This window comes from Sinohyriopsis cumingii, chromosome 2 (assembly GCF_028554795.1).
Source record: "Sinohyriopsis cumingii isolate HCF-2022 chromosome 2, ASM2855479v2, whole genome shotgun sequence".
Lineage (NCBI taxonomy): Eukaryota > Metazoa > Mollusca > Bivalvia > Unionida > Unionidae > Sinohyriopsis > Sinohyriopsis cumingii.
The window spans coordinates 77951487-77965511 of NC_142962.1; the positions used below are offsets into that span (position 1 = coordinate 77951487).

Genomic DNA, 14025 nt, shown 5'->3' on the forward strand with positions numbered 1-14025 from the left:
ATATATTCTTAAATTGTATTATTGTGATTCAACAAAAGACATTTGGCACATCACCACTATAAAGGCCATCACAGGCGAATCAACACTTTCAGCATTGGATTTATTCTGGATTTCCAATAAAGTTTATTCAGAACTTTAATCATTAAGACTTGAGTCAGTAAGTTTATGATTATTTGGGATTTAATTTGCAATACTGTAAGTTTCTTTTTTTAATAAACATTTTCGTGTATTCTAGGGAGAAAAAAAATAATTTTTAAATTTTACAAAGCTTGTTGCTTCTCACTTTTTTTATTCTAAGATCATGAGTAACATGCACTTCTCTGACAACAATTAAAAGGGGTTATAAGTAGAAGGGTAACACACTTATGAAATTTGTAAAACTTGTCTGCTAATATATCTGCTGGTTTATAAATCAATACTTTTTGACCAGGAAGTCTGGGCTTCCTCTTATACTCCAAATAGACTTATATTGATTATGTCATTCAAATTGCTATATTGCCTGTTATATGATTTTAATATGTAAAAAATATACTTTTTTCTCTCAAAAGAATTAAAAATGATGTGTAAAAAGTAATTATCATTATTCTGGAATAGCATGCATTGATACATTTAATATTCATTAAACTGGAAGTTAATAGTGAAAAAGATGAAGCCAAGGTATTGATCCAACCTCATCTTATACACCAAATCGACTTATATATCGACAAAGGAAAATTTTGTAAAATTAGAGAAACTGACTTGTACTCAGCATTGATTTATAAGCCAGCCAATACAGTAAATATATTCTTAAGGAAGAAACTGCTTCAGATCTTTTTTATAGTGGGTTTGTGGAAATCCATCCCTTTTTAAATAATAAAAACATGTGGTAAACAATAACATTTGGAATCTTAGAAAATAACAAGGTAAAAAATTATTTCCATTAAAATATTTTATTTTATGCTAAGACTTGAATTATTGGATTTACCAAGTAAAATAACTGCAATAGTTCACTTAAGTGAATTACAATAAATAATTTCACTACTGCATTGTGATAACAAGATAACCATGAAATGTGAAGTTATTATTAAATGCTATTTTGGCCAAATGGTAAATATGGCCACCTCCCATTAAATACAAATCTAGTTGAAATCCAGCAAGGTGTGAGGTTTTTTTCTTAATATACTATTTTACTTTGAATTGGGAAGTAGAATTATGTAACTGTTTTTAAAATTTTGTGTGAATAATCACAAAACACAGAACAAAAATAGTAAACTGCAGATGTGCACAGTGGATCCAGTAAGTAATCTGCTACTTCAATCTGTTATACAGTACATCTTACAACCAAGTTGTTTAAGCATAAAACAAAAAGAAAATTTGTTTGCAAGGAGTGAATAATGGATATATTTCATCTCATGGGTCAAAAACTTAAGAAGAAAAAAAGAATCAAACTATGCACATCTCTACCGAAAGGTGCATTTTACCTGACTAACAATTTGTCCACATCGTGTTATCTCCTGACCATTGGTGATGGCAAGTGCTGTGGCTATGGCTGGTGGTGGACATGTCCGAAATGTATTACAAGTGCGAATAAGCTGAGAATGTACCTGCATCGTATCAACTCGTAAATTCACATACTCACACTGGAACTGGAGAGGAAAGTTTGGGGTCGATGCTGCCTAAAATAATAATTGATTTTTTAAAAATATTGTTTACTTTTTAATCCAAATCAAATGCTATAGCTAGTCTCAAAGGAAAATGAAAAGGCGTCCATGATAGCTGCACTTTATAAAGTTAGGCTGACATGTAAAAAACAGCCACTATTATACCTACTACAGCTGTGCATATCAATGATTTTGCATAAAAATCCCCTGCAACAACACACTGATTATTTCAGCAGATACAAAATTTGGGTGAACTTAACTTCAAATATTTTGAAATTGTAACAGCAAATCCTGTCAAACATTTATCATCAAGTAAAATAAATATTAGTTACCTAGCAGTTTCAGAATTGTGACTAAAATCCTATCAAAAGTTATTATTCAGTGAAATAAATATTAGTGAATAAATATTTCAAAACATCATATTAATTATTTTTTCTTAATTTTAGTTTAATTTGTAAACTGTAACAGGAGTGAAAACTTTGAACAATAATAGTATAAGGGGACATAATTCAACTTTAATTTTGTAATATTCTAAAGAAAAAATATATACTGGTTTCACCATTTGGATACTAGAAGATATTACCTAAAAGGTTCGAAGTCTAAGTTTATTTATAATCTTCATTAATTTATAAATTCATAAATTTAATAAATAAAATTTAAAAAAATATTTAACAGGAAATAAAACTGCTTATGTTTATTTCTTCATATATCTTCTACTGTTATTGTTTTTAATAGAGATATATTTGATCCAGTTCATGTATCTTTAACTTGTCCTTTTTCACTGATTTTTATGCATTTAAGACTTTAGCTAGAATATTTCAGAATGATGCAAGCTATAATGTCACCTTCTTTATGTCATTTTTTTATTATAATGTTAATCTCCAAAAACCCAAATATATTCAAATGACATAATAATTTGAATTTAGTCTGAAGAAGCAATAAATTGTAAACTGGTCACAGATTTAATGTGTTAGTTTTACTTTATTTTTAACACAATAGATACTATAAATATAGAGTTCTAGAGACTGCAGTGCCAACTTCTAGGGATAATATTATGGACTCTTCGTATCGTGTACATTAACTTCCAAATGTAAACATACAGTAGCCAATCAAACTCTCAAAAGATCAGACTGATAGAATTCTTGTTATGAATCAACTGTTGTTGTTGTTGTAGGGTTTAACGCCATTTTTCAGGACACGATACACTATACATGGTGGCCAGTATTAATAGGGGAGGAAGAACCCTGGAAAACCCCGGAAAGAAACACTGACCCACGAGAAGCTACTGGCAAGCTTTCTCACATACCCACATTAGCCGAATCCGAGACTCGAACCCACGCAGACAGAGGTGAGATGGCAGTGATCCATAATGGAGAGTGCTTTAGACCACTCAGCAACTCGACGCCCCCTGAATCAACTGTACTTTTGTATCTAATGGGACAAGTTGATGTCAGCTGAACAAATAATATGACTGCAGGAATTATTTTTCCTTTGCTGAATGTTAAATAAATCATTCTGACCCATCCTCAATAAAGTATTGTGGTCAAGAGTACTGTCCTCAATAAAGTATTGTGTGGTCAAGAGTACTGTCCTCAACAGAGTATTGTGTAGTCAAGAGTACTGTTTTCAACAGAGTATTGTAAAGAGTACTGTCCTCAACAGAGTATTGTAAAGAGCACTGTCCTCAAAACAGTTTTGTGTGGTCAAGAGTACTGTCCTTAGCAAAGTATTGTGAAGTAAAGAGTACTGTCCTTAAAAGATTATTGTATAGTTAAGAGTACTGTCCTCAACAGAGTATTGTAGTCAAGAGTACTGTCCTCAACAGAAAATTGTGTAGTCAAGAGTACTGTCCTCAAACGAGCATTAAGTAGTTAAGAGTAATTCAGCATACCATACATACTTGTTAATAAGTTATGTCAAACTGCAAACAACATAGATTCTGATCCAGAAGATCAGGGTCTACTTTGTTCTACTAAATAATCCTAACAAGCTGCACAGACCCAGAAGTGCTACTACATTATGTGACGGCACACCTGAGTCTGTTGGACTTGACTCATAAGCAAGAATATAGTATTCAACAATTTTCATAAGTGTTTATAGTCTAGGTATGAAGACTGCTGAAAGCTTTGTCTGTATTGTTTCAAATTCAGCTTTCAAACATTTTCATTTATGTTCGATAAACAGATTACAATTATTAGTATTATAACAGTATGGTAAGGTCTGCATAAATCTATGTGCAGATAATGCATTGTGGTCAAGCTGAAAAAACAGATAACTGAAAAAGTCTGTATAATTTCATACACACAAAATGCATTGCAGTTAAATAATAAAAAAAACAATATAGACCCATTGTAAATACCAGATCTTCATTAAATATCCATCTATGCTTGAATTTTAAAAATGTAATTAGGCATTTAGTCACTAGGTTACACTTATAAATTCAAAAGATATAAAGGACCAACATTACAGTTGCTATTTCATATAAAATAGCCTGTTGGTTCAAAATTGTATTGGAATGCTAGGAAAAACCCTTCAAGAACATAGAACTCAGTATGAAAACCTATGCACATTGACAGTAAATACAATATAGGAACAGTGTTTCAACATAAAAGGCATCACAAGTCTTCATACTGAGGTGACCTGTCAATCACTGGCTTTACACTCTCTATATTTGGTCTAGGTCTGTTGGCTCTAAGACAACTACTACAGTTGCTATATACCAACAGCTCAGCTAGGTATCTACCCACTGCAGCACTACACACATGCATGTACATACACATCTTGTGAAACTCCTCAAAACCAAAAATTCATTATACCAGAGTCCCTTCAAGACTGAATTTTTGTTTTAGTCCAGAATTTTCGTTCTTTAATATCATCATTTTCTTCCCAGTAAACTGAAACCCCTCAATTGTGAATACTGAAACAAATTTCAATCCTAAATTTCAATTCTATGCTTAAAAACCCGTCATAAAACCAAAATTCAACTGAATCAAGAAAACATATTTTAGCTCCTAAATTCCTGAAGTTGCCAGCTTCCCTATTAATGCTGGAACTGATTGATTACAGTTAGCAAAGTACTGTAGTGGGATGAAATGTGAGACAAAGACCCTGAAATGTCCCAAGGACACATGAGGATAAAGAAATACCTGACACATGTGCCAACAATTATTAGGGTTGACAATAGGCCAATCTGAAGTCTTGGCACCATACAAAAGAATCAGCTATTAAGGCAATTTTTTTTACATTAGTAACTAAATTCTTGTAGGTAAGCCATTTAAGAAAGTTATTGTTGTTGCAGGGTTTAACGCCATTTTCAGCACAAGATAGGCTATACATGGTGGCCAGTATCAATGGTGGAGGAAAAACCCAGGAAAACCCGGGAAAGAACCAATAACCCTTGAGAAGCTACTGGCAAGCTTTCTCACATACTCACATTGTCCTAACCGGAGACTTGAACACACTTTATCTGCTGATTATCTAATTATGATATGTGCTGCTCATTTGTATACATGATCAACAGAACACTTTTTGCTTGATCTATAAATGAAATATCTTGGCTTTATTAATCAGGCAGGTGGCCTCACTGACATAGATTAACAAAGCAGTATTCTAACAGTCAGATTCCCACAAATGGTTTTCATCTGCTTCATTGTCTTGTGGCTAAGATTGATTGCGAGGACAGTGCTAGTGAACTCTGTAAACAAATTACTCTGCTGAATGCTATCCAATGGATTTCAAAAGCCTTGTCTGAGATGATGTCTGGCTCAGTCAAGAAGTGCTTTGAAGTTGCCAACTTCCTGAATAATGCGAGTCAAAGTCCATGAGGATGACTGTCTTTGATTGGTTCATAAATTATGACTAAACATTGAACCTGAGGGCTAATATAATTTTGACAATTATATATTTGTTAAGGGCAATGCCAATAACTGGGACAGTGTTACAGTTTCATGAAAGCAATAAGGCCAGTGATGGAAACGATGAATATAATGATCAGAATATACATTCTGAGCCAACTGGCAGTGATGTGATATGCCCTGAAGTTTTAGATCTCATACAGAGATGAGCATTGTTTGGCTACAGCGCAAGAACTTAAGTCACTAACAGAAGCTGTTAAGATGTATGAACAATAACAGGATCTTGAACTGTGAACATTATGAATTTTACAGAGTATTTAAACATTGTTGAATATCATTCATAACTTCAACAGACTTATGGTAAAAGTTATTTAAAAAAGGGTATTTTAACTCTCTCTTTCTCTGTCTCTCTCTCTCTCTCTCTCTCTCTCTCTCTCTCTCTCTCTCTCTATATATATATATATATATATATATATAAGAAAAATGCACATGAAATATAGTCATGATAAACAGAGGGAACACTTAAAGAAAGCTATGAATGAAGCCCTTTTTAGCTTGAGTACAATTTCTGGCCAGCTGCCTGAAAGAATAATAGTAATACAAATAATAATAATAATAATAATAATAATAATAATAATAATATTTAGCACATGGTCTTTGCATAAAAACCAAGCCTAAAAGATAAACCTGCATTCTGTGGTCACATGTACAGAGGCCAGTTTGGCCTTGTACCATGGGCAGTTGCTATTCACAGGTTTCACTGAGTTTCACTACAACAGCCTTCACTAAAATTGTGTGATTAACATGTATATAACTTTTGTTGATAATTACATGCTTATTAATTACCTTTAGTAATGTCAACCCTTTCTGATAGTGGAGTGAAGCATCCATTATAGTGGATAAAACCTCAAAGCTTTTACACTTCCTTTCCTGTAGACAGCTCTCACCACTACCAATGTCATGCAGACCCATCAGCCAGAAATAAAAATGCTCTGAAGAGACCTAACAGAAGAAGTGATATATATATATATATATATATATATATATATATATATATATATATATATATATATATATATATATATATATATATGAATTTCACAGTCATCTAACATTCACTTACCTGAACCTAAAGAAGTGATACTTAAACATGAATTTCACAGTCATCTAACATTCACTTACCTGAACCTAAAGAAGTGATACTTAAACATGAATTTCACAGTCATCTAACATTCACTTACCTGAACCTAAAGAAGTGATACTTAAACATGAATTTCACAGTCATCTAACATTCACTTACCTGAACCTAAAGAAGTGATACTTAAACATGAATTTCACAGTCATCTAACATTCACTTATCTGAACCTAAAGAAGTGATACTTAAACATGAATTTCAGTCATCTAACATTCACTTATCTCAACCTAAAGAAGTTATACTTAAACATGAATTTCACAGTCATCTAACATTCACTTATCTGAACCTAAAGAAGTGATACTTAAACATGAATTTCACAGTCATCTAACATTCACTTATCTAAACCTAAAGAAGTGATACTTAAACATGAATTTCACAGTCATCTAACATTCACTTATCTAAACCTAAAGAAGTGATACTTAAACATATCAATTTCACAGACACCTAACATTCACTTATAAGAACCTAAAGAAGCACTGACATGATATAACAACTTCACAATTACACTGTATTAAATTCACCATACATAATGAAGTCAAGTTTAACTTCAAACAAACTGACAGATCAGGGTCCATGTTAGTTGTTCTCCTGATTTCTCCTAACAAACTGCATAGACCTGTGCAGTTATAGCTGGACTCTACTTATAAGCAAGTATAGACAATAGGTCATTCTAAAAGACAAAAAACAATGTAAGCTAAACTCTATTTTCAAAATTAAACCCTGAGAACAGACAGCTCATACATAAATATAGTTCGTAGCCTTTAGTTGTATATTGTAGTCACTAGCATTGTCAGCCAGTGCACTGTCATTTTATTGAATGCAGTTTGAAGTGTAGATATAAAAAAAATAAAAAGCTAATAAAAAGCAAAACTTAATTTAATTCTCACAAAAATATTCTGATTCTAAATGCCCTGCTGCAAAACTGAAAGTTTCATCCTGAAACAAAATTACGGAACCTTTTGACAAAGAACATGTTCTGAGTGTTACAAAATTTTGTGTCCTTCAAAAAATGTTGTAAATCAACAAGAATAATCTCCAATAGAAAGAACATATCACAGGAGAATCTTGATCAAACATGACTTTAACCATATCTGACAATGTCTGAAGCTTTTCAACCAACTTACACAAACAATATAGAGAAACTAACCTGAAGCTTTCATCCTAACGTTAAGGAATTCATCAACAGACTGATTTAACATTGCTCATTGGAATGGTGGGTGATGTTAACAGATTGTCCCAGATATGCAGCAGATTGTAATGACCCCCATACCTGCTCAGTGTTGGTTTGTGCGTACAGATGTAAATTGAGTCCTTAACCAACCAACCCCCCAACTCCAATCAGGCTTGTTCTTGATCTAGGACTTTTACCAAGTTCCAAGTTACAGTATGGCCAGAGCAAACATTGTGGATGTTCCATGATTCTTCAGATGAGCTTGAACTTAGTCTTCTACATACATTAAATCTCACTTTCAATGTCCTTTCCATTTCCTAAATATTGTCATGATGGCACTGACTTTCACCCTGTCCTTAACAATGAATGTGATAGACTGGCATGTGACTTATATTTCCAATAAACAAAAATAAGGAATGCTCAGTCAAATGATCAAAGAAGACTTGTTGTCAGTTCAAACATTTTTATTCCATAACAATCAAAATACTCTTCCTAAACACAATAACATCAGAAGATCATTCCTTGTCAGCAGAAAACAGTAAAATGTTTATTAAGAACAATTCTAAAGATACTGCACTAAATGACCTGAAGACAGTCTCAGAAACCATTTTGGTCTGTCATGAGAATATTTTAGAAGCTGTAGCATCGTAGTCATATCTCAAAGTCTGTAGTGATAGACTTTGCTCGGAATTTGGTCCTGCTCAATAGGGCCAGCTCAGGTTGAAAACTAGTGGCCCTCCAGAAAATGCACTAGCCCAAAGGGCCAGCTCAGGTTGAAAACTAGTAGCCCTCCAGAAAATGCACTAGCCCAAAGGGCCAGCTCAGGTTGAAAGCTAGTGGCCCTCCAGAAAATGCACTAGCCCAAAGGGCCAGCTCAGGTTGAAAACTAGTGGCCCTCCAGAAAATGCACTAGCCCAAAGGGCTAGCTCAGGTTGAAAGCTAGTGGCCCTCCAGAAAATGTACTAGCCCAAAGGGCCAGTTAGATGTGATTTTCACTGGTCCACTGGCATGAGGTTTGCTTTTGTTAATGCACCAGACAATTTGTGTGGCCATTCTGTCACATGAAACGATCAAAAGTTGTACAGCACATCATGACTGGCCAACATGTTCAACTGACTGGATCAACAAGATCATGTCTTACTCAACTACCAGAACGACAATAATAATAATAATAATAATGAGGACTTTGTATAGCGCCTAATCTTTAGAAGCTCTAAGCGCTTTACAACATTAGACAACACTTATAAGATAAGAAACATAATAATATTATTACAAAAACAAACAACACGAAATTAGAAAAACATTAGAAAATAAAAAAACATGCTGAGAATATTTCAGGTAGGAAAAATTTTTAGGTCTTTAAGTTTGTTCTTGCAGTCGAAATAAGTGAGTTTTGAGAGCCCTCTTGAATGTGATCACTGTGTCTTTGTGTCTAAAATCAGTGGGCAATTCATTCCACATTGCTGGGCCCTGGTATGCAAAAGAATGCTGTCCATATGACTTTGTTTTCATAGTGGGAATAATGAGTACATGATTGTCAGAAGAGAAGCGCAAGTATCTTGCTGGTGTGTACACATGGGTGAGGTCAGATAGGTATGTTGGACTAGAGTCAGACAGTGAAATGTAGCACAGAGAACAAGTTTTGTGTTTGATTCTGGATCAAATGGATAGCCAGTGTAGGGTACAGAGCAGTGGGGAGGTGTGCTCTGATCGTGGTACTCTAAGTATGATCTAAGCAGCTGTGTTTTGAACTTTTTGAAGTTTCTGGAGTATATATTGAGATGAACCAGACAAAATTAAGTTACAATAGTCCAGTCTTGAAAGTACTAATGAACACACAAGTGTTTTAGTGGCATCAACTGAAAGATATTTGCGAACTGAGCTGATGCGTCTCAGCTCAAGATATGCAGCCTTGCATATGTTCATGACATGTTGGTGCAATGTGAGAGTACTGTCCAGAGTAACACCTAGGTTTCATACTGATTGTGTGAATTTAACGTTGGTGTTGCTGATATTTATTGTTTGAGGTAAAGGATGTGAATGAGAAAGTCTTTTTGTTGTGATCAGAATGGCCTCGGTTTTATCATCATTCATCTGCAACTTGTTACAAGTCATCCATGATTTCACATCAGAAATGCACCTCTCTACACCTTGGTTGGTAGCATCAACTTCAGTTGGGTGGCTAGATTTGTATATTTGGGTGTCATCAGCGTACAATTGGTGAGACACTGGATGATGATCTATGACACTTGATAGCAATTGAGTGTACAGAATGAAAAGAACAGGTCCAAGAACAGACCCCTGTGGAACACCACAACATAGATCAACTGGGCTGGAGTGTATTCCATTTGCAGATACAATTTATGTCCTGTTGACCAAGCAGGACTTGAACCACATTAAGGCTGTATCATGAATGCCAAATACATGCTGGAGACGGTGAAGTAATATATCATGGTCTATTGTGTCAATTGCTGCAGACAAATCAAGGAGGGTGAGGACTGTAATCTTTCCGCTATCCAACACAGAAAGAATGTCATTAACTACTTTTAGAAGAGTTGTTTCATACTGTGGCAAGGGTGATATGCAGATTGTATTGATAAAAAGACTATTTGAATTTAGATGAGATACAAGCTGGGATAGAACAACCTTTTCTAAGAGTTTTGAAATGAATGGGAGATTAGAAACTGGGCGGTAGTTCTTTAAATCGTTATGATCTAGTGTTGGTTTCTTCAGCAGAGGCTTTACAATGGCAGTTTTGAAAAAAGATGGGAATTCCCCAGATGAGATAGAGGTATTAATAACATCAGTTAGTGAAGGCAATACTGGATCTAAGCACTCAAGCAGCAGTGATGTTGGAATTGGATCAAGTTCACATGACTTTGGTGCACTCTTCATCACAATTGTACATACAAAATCCATAGAGACAGGTTCAAATGCTGCTAATGGTTGCCGCTCAAATTCTGTATCCCAACTGTATGGTGACGAGTCAATTGAAATTGTGGTGTCAAGCTTATCTCTAATGGTTTGTACTTTGTCATGGAAGAAATCTGCAAACATGTCCGGAAGGTCGAATGGAGAGAAGGTAGTTGGAAGTGGTATTCATTTGTTCCTTGACATTAGCTTGTTAGTAATTTTGAAGAGCTCTTTGCAGCTGGAACTTTCCATGATCTTAGTAGTGTAGTGGGCTGATTTTGCTGCATGGACTATATTTGTGACATTCTCCTGATTTCTCCTAACAAACTGCATATACCTGTGCAGTTGTAGCTGGACTCTACTTATAAGCAAGTATACGTGTAATGTTCAGTTCAGTTTTTAAAAAATATGGACAGACTCCCATAACTGGTGTTATTTTATAGATTTCTGTGTGGAAATTATTGGAAGACAAAAATGTCTGACAGTGTTCAGATAAAATCTAAATCTCTATAGAAAAACGAAGGTGCAAAGTATAATAAAAGTATTAACTGTCCCACTGGATTTTAAAATCTGCTGGAACATTAAATATAAAAAAAACTCTACTTGCCATGGTCAGAGACTAAATCAATCCCTGGTTTATCTAGCCAATCAGTATCCCTAATGGGGGCAGATCCTTTCACTAGGACACACTCTGGTGGCCTAGTGGTTAGAGCATCCACCTCAGATACAGGAGGTCATGGGTTCGATTCCTGGCCGAGTCATACCAAAGACTTATAAAAATTGTATAACAGCTGCCTTGCTTGGGGCTCAGCATTAAGAGGTTAGTGTTATGACTGTTCGGCCTGGTCTCAAGATAATTGACTGGGTGGGACAGCATGCTACATGTCTACAGCAAGATACCCCAGTGCTAGACATCACTATAAACTGCCACACTGCAGGCATCGTAGTGCGATGACTGAATTTTTTAAAAGGCTATGTTAAAAATCCAGATCACACACACACACACACACTGGTACACAAAGAAGCAGCTATCTTAGACTGTGGCATTTTGATTACAAGTCTGAGGCTCGAACAACTGAGCTACCATGTCAAATTAATCTGTAAATCTGTAAAGCATAATGTACCAACCTTCTGGGCTAGTGTGAGCTACCATGTCAAATAAATCTATAAATCTGTAAAGCATAATGTACCAACCTTTTGGGCTAGTGTGAGCTACCATGTCAAATAAATCTATAAATCTGTAAAGCATAATGTACCAACCTTCTGGGCTAGTGTGAGCTACCATGTCAAATTAATCTATAAATCTGTAAAGCATAATGTACCAACCTTCTGGGCTAGTGTGAGCTACCATGTCAAATAAATCTGTAAATCTGTAAAGCATAATGTACCAACCTTCTGGGCTAGTGTGAGCTACCATGTCAAATAAATCTGTAAATCTGTAAAGCATAATGTACCAACCTTTTGGGCTAGTGTGAGCTACCATGTCAAATTAATCTGTAAATCTGTAAAGCATTATGTACCAACCTTTTGGGCTAGTGAAGAGAATATTTTGGAAGCTATGGCTGACTGTCCATATCTCATGGCTTGTCTGGCCACTTGGTAGCCTCTCCAGGGGTCAGTTTCCTGGACACAAGTCAAAACCAAGTCTTTTACATGGTCAGGTACTGGATTTCCCTCAGCTGCCTGGAACACCAGGGTACACAGAGTTGTCTGCATGAAAAAAATAATTATACTTAATATGTCCTTTTGTACTAAGTTATGAAGAAACGTTTACATCACATTAAGTTCCACTGATGTAAAAATTATTAAAATTGCTTTAAAAACATTACAACCACTAAGTTTAATCTTTATTCTATAATGATTGTGTTTTAAACAAGTAAATTTATTTACAAATTTCTCTATTCCTTGTGTCTGAAATAAGTTAATTGATAAATTTGCCTATTCTTTGGGCAGGATTAAACCCATACTGTACATCAACTCTATCTAGTGTTGCATCCAATGTCTTTACCATCTGTGCAAAAGACCCAACCCTACCAAAACAGGTTGCCGTGATAACTAACAGCTTTATCAGAAACCCTTGAACAACCTTTTGAAAACTGTTTCTATAATTTCTATCAAAATTATATCAAAGTTTTTTTTCAGAGCATTAATATCTGCATCAGGTATTCATTAAAAAGAAACTAGAGGAACACAGAACCAAACAAATGTGTCCACAGAACAAAGATGATCAATCCCCACTGTCTAACCAAACAGTACAAGTATAATTCCGGGACAAAAACTCATTAAGATCTTGATGATAGAACCACATGCACATGCTCTCCTTAAATAAAGTTTGTAGGAGAATCATCAGAAGCCTGTGGGATTGGTTGCACACACAATAATAATCATATACTGCATCACAAATTTCACACTAAAAAAGGATACAAGTCTATAAAAGGTTGAAATATGACCATGGCTATCTCTGCCAGTATGATATAGGGGTAAAGCTCCAAGTCAAACATGATCCTTAATCCTATACAATTTTTAAAATATAAAGTTTTATACCAAATTTTTAAAAATCCACTAAGTCCTTCAAAGTTAAGAGCAAAAATTGAAGAGCAAAGTACAAAGTCAAAAAAGGCCATTACATGTAACTCCAAACAATTTTACCAGAAAACAATCAAAATCAAATATAACCTCGGTCTACTTAAAGTAAAACCTCATCCCAAATGTTTGTTTCAGTGTAAGAAGTCTTTCAAAAGCTAAAGTTACTGCATAGAACAAACATGAAGGGCAAAATTTCAATTCAAAGAGGACCATTACTCCACAAAATTATGCTGGAAAGCAATGAGAATCGAACCTGACTTGGGTCTTCTAAATGTAAAGTCTCATACTTTACAAATTACTGAGCAGAAACAAAATAAGAGAACACAGTTCTAAGTTGAATAGGGGCCATAACTCTCAAAGGACATACCATTTCTCCATGTAATGTGTCGCAATGATGCACCTTATTTTCCCTAGGAGTCTCCCCTTTTCAAATTTTGGTCATCTTTAGCCAATCTGAAGTATAGCTAAATACTAAGCTTACTTAAACAGGCATGAAGCCATCAAGAATAAGTAATAATTAATCCTTATCATTGTAGTTATCTTGTGAAAAGGTCTGACCCTCTGAAGCACCTGTAATTGATCGGCAAATAAACAATGCCTTTTCTGTTAAAGCAGTGTTTAAATTAAATTTACAAAGACACAAATATAAATTATGAAAGGATATAA

At 34.7% G+C, this 14025-nt stretch overlaps 1 protein-coding gene across 1 annotated transcript in view; it reads right to left on the reverse strand.

The window, feature by feature from the left end:
- Nucleotides 1–14025, reverse strand: part of LOC149805235 (integrator complex subunit 7-like) — a 76216-nt gene that overhangs the window by 19967 nt on the left and 42224 nt on the right. Inside the window, exons 12-14 of the mRNA XM_089948704.1 lie at nt 12298–12483; nt 6341–6496; nt 1461–1655 (exon numbers count right to left, since the gene is read on the reverse strand). Of these exons, the coding sequence (XP_089804830.1) occupies nt 1461–1655; nt 6341–6496; nt 12298–12483 (537 nt within the window). The remainder of the gene's footprint in view (nt 1–1460; nt 1656–6340; nt 6497–12297; nt 12484–14025) is intronic.